The sequence below is a fragment of the Cebus imitator genome, unplaced genomic scaffold, assembly GCF_001604975.1.
Source record: "Cebus imitator isolate Cc_AM_T3 unplaced genomic scaffold, Cebus_imitator-1.0 Scaffold232, whole genome shotgun sequence".
In the NCBI taxonomy this organism is placed as follows: Eukaryota; Metazoa; Chordata; class Mammalia; order Primates; family Cebidae; genus Cebus; species Cebus imitator.
Genome location: NW_016107547.1, coordinates 2,119,784 through 2,123,476, shown reverse-complemented (window position 1 = coordinate 2,123,476; position 3,693 = coordinate 2,119,784). Strand labels below are relative to the sequence as shown.

Sequence of the window (3,693 nt, the reverse complement as noted above, 5' to 3'; positions counted from 1 at the left end):
CACCCGGGCTGGAGTGCAGTGGTGCGATCTCAGCTCACTGCATCCTCTACCTCCCAGGTTCAAGCAATTCTCCTGCCTCAGCCTCCCGAGTAGCTGGGATTACAGGCGCCTGCCACCACGCACAGCTAATTTTTTTGTATTTTTAGTAGAGACAGGGTTTCACCATTTTGGCCAGGTTGGTCTCGAACTCCTGACCTCGTTATTTGCCTGCTTCGGCCTCCCAAAATGCTGGGATTATAGGCATGAGCCACTGCACCCACCCTCATCCTTATATTTCCATACTTGACCTTAGCCAAAAGACTGAGACACAATCGTCCTTGTGTTTCTAATGCTTAGTACTTGGACTGTCATCGTAGGCATTAATATGAATGAATGAATAAAAATATAATTTACTATAGAATAATATGTGCAGAATTTTTAATATATTTGGATTTTTGTTATATTTGTAAGCTATAACTATTTTACCAGGCTTAAACAACACGATTTTGTTACTGTTCGAAGTTTTTAGATTGAGCATATAATGTATTAATTTATTACTTGCAGGATTTCGTGAGTTTTGAATACTATTTAAAACATGAGCTTGCTATAGGGCATTTAATAATTCTTTCTACAAATGTTTATTGTGTTCCATATGCCAGACATTGGTAGCTTGAGGAGAAGACAAAGACAAGAAAACATTTCTTTCTTTTTTGTTTGTTTGTCCCTCCAGGGGATGGAGGCAGAAGGGAATGGAATAAAAAACAAAGAGGAGGGGTTGGCCTTGGCAAGTAGAGGGTAGGGAACTGAAATATTGGGGTTAGAAATAGGGACAGGTAGTGGTAAGTTGCAAGTTTGAACAAAATACTGAATATCCAACGTTTAATGGTCTCTCTTTCTGTGAAACAGAAGAAACTGGGATATGGAGAATTGGAAAGAGAAACAGTTGATGATGAAATAATTTTGATTGATGGGGCCAATTTTGTCATAAGAAATTAATTATAGCAAGTTTGTCACTTGGAGAATGGTCACATTTCCTGAATTATAAACTGAATTCATAATTTACTTCATTATATTTTCATCCTAGAAAGCTTCCTTACTGTCACTTGTAGCCTTTTCAAGTCTCTGCATTTATTGTGTAATAATCTCATCACAGGCATTTGAGATTCTGTAATAATTGTTTTGAACTGTAAGAATTCATAGATATAAATTTGAATAATGAGCAAAGGAAGAAATAAAGGAGTAGAATTTAGCTTCAAAATAATTGTTTACCTTGACTATGAAAAGCAGGTAACTTTACATATTGAGGAATGCAGCATGAGCTATTACTCTGTTCAAGTCACTGAGCCAGATGGCATGAAGCATTTCATTGCATGACACCAAATTTAATCTCTTAATCCCTAAACTGATAAATGAGTCCTCCTAAAACTGAAATAATTTTGATTATTTGTAAGAAGAGTTTTATATACTTATAGAGTACATTAAGAGTTTTACTGATTATTTTACTGATTATTAGACTATTACTATAAAGCTGAAATGTGTATTTTGTAAATGTTAATCATTTAATATAAAGTCTCAATACTATCTGGGAGAATCCCTAACCAAAATAGCCCAAATCCTGCCATAAAGGATACGATGAATGTGGTCGTTTACGTGAATCCATTTTGAATATTTGGGGAATAACTGGTTTTCCCCCCACTATGATGTAACAAAGCTATCCACATTACAAGGAATGTTACTTAAGATGATCTCTGCCACCTTTTTCTTCCTCTGTAGGCGCCTAACCAAGGAAAATGTGAAGCCTTCTGGAAGACAAATTGGGAAGCTGAGCCACAGCAATCCAACCATTTTGTTTGATTATGTATGTTTTGAGGTTAATATTATTTTAAGGGATTTTTCTTTTTGTTGCCTTTAAATCAGTGCAAGTGGAAGTTAGAAAATGAAATATTGTAAGGTTACGCTAAAAAGAAAAGTATTATACAATGTATTTAACACATTGATCTATTTTTCTATTAATAGTAATATGTAACAGTGTTAATATTATAGACAATATAATGTTATTTTGTATACCACATTTTGATTTCTAGAAGTGTTACTTGTTGAATTTAGTTTTTAGAAACATTCAAATAACATTTCATTGTGATTGATACTTAATACTAGTACTTCAATATTTAGACATATCTTTCTTTCTTTTTTTTTTTTTGAGATGAAATCTCGCTCTTGTCACCCAGGCTGGAGTGCAGTGGCATGATCTCGGCTCACCACAACCTGCACCTCCTGGGTTCAAGCAATTCTCCCGCCTCAGCCTCCTGAGTAGTTGGGATTATAGTTGTGTGCCACTGCACACAGCTATGTTTTTTGTATTTTTCGTAGAGACGAGATTTCACCATGTTGGCCAGGCTGGTCTTGAACTCCTGACCTTGGGTAATCTGTCTGCTTTGGCCTTCTAAAGTGCTAGAATTATAGGCATGAGCCACCATGCCTTGCCAATATTTAGAGATTTCTAAAACACATGAGAGAGACTACACTCTTTCATTCCAAAATTGAGCTTTGGACCAACTGGAATGATTTCCTTTTTAAATTTTTTTTTTAAGCTTCAGGGCGTACATGTGCAGGTTTATTACATGTATATATTCCATAATGCTGGGGTTGGGACTTCTATTGAACCCTTCACCCAAATAGTGAGCATAGTACCCAATAGGTAGTTTTCAAACCTTGCCCCACCACCCCCCCTTACTTTTAGAGTCCCCAGTGTCTTTCTGTCTTTATGTGCCTGCAAACCCATAGTAAAGTTTCAGGATACAAAATTAACATACAAAAATCAGTAACATTCTATACACCAAATAATGTTCAAGTTGAAAACCAAATCAAGAGCACAATTCCATTTACAATAGCCACAAAAAAAGTACCAGGAGATACATCTAACCAAGGAAGTGAAAGATTTCTACTAGAACTATAAAACACTGATGATAGAAATCATAGTGATACAAGCAAATGGAAAGACATTTCATGCTCTTGGATCGGAAGAATCAGTATAGTTAAAATATCCATACTGCCCAAAGGAATCTGCAGATTCATTGCAATTCCAAATTACCAGAATTGGGATTTTTTCCTAACTGAAAAATGTAGCCTAAGAAAATATTCTCTAAGGCAACAACACAATAGTAATTTCTATATAAATATGAAGTGATAGGAAACCACTTTAATTATAAGCATTATTTCTTTTGACAAATAAAGTGTAGCCATTACTTAGTTGGTACAGTAGAAATCCTTTGATTAGTTAATGCCTTCTGTTGTTTGTTGCTGTTTTCCAGATCTTGTCACAAATACAGAAGTATGATAACTTAATAACACCTGTAGTAGATTCATTGAAATACCTCACTTCATTGAATTATGATGTTTTGGCCTGTATCCTTTAAAGGGAAGTAATATGTAGATTTCATATTTAATAGATAATATGGTAAATGCTTTATTTTTGTTCTGTTTTTCTTTAGTCACCATCTGAGGTTGATTCAGATGGCTGATCTGAAGTTTGGTCAGTCAAGCGTGTGTGTGTGTGTGAGAGAGAGAGAGTGTGGTGTATGTGTGTGTGTCTTTGTGTTGTATAAAGGGAGACATGTTAGGCTCACGGGAGAGCGTGAATTTAAAAAACACATTGATGTTAGTCAACTAAAGTCAAATTTTTTAATGCAGAATTTCAAATATTGTGGGTGTTGG

General features: G+C 35.3%; 1 protein-coding gene across 7 annotated transcripts in view; it reads left to right on the top strand.

Annotated features, from left to right (window-relative positions):
* Positions 1-3,693, top strand: part of THOC2 (THO complex 2) — a 129,249-nt gene that overhangs the window by 87,957 nt on the left and 37,599 nt on the right. For all 7 annotated transcript variants that reach the window (XM_017497532.2, XM_037727488.1, XM_017497529.2 and 4 more), the window contains exons 16-17: positions 1,753-1,837; positions 3,291-3,384. In XM_017497532.2, coding sequence (XP_017353021.1) covers positions 1,753-1,837; positions 3,291-3,384 — 179 coding nt within the window. The remainder of the gene's footprint in view (positions 1-1,752; positions 1,838-3,290; positions 3,385-3,693) is intronic.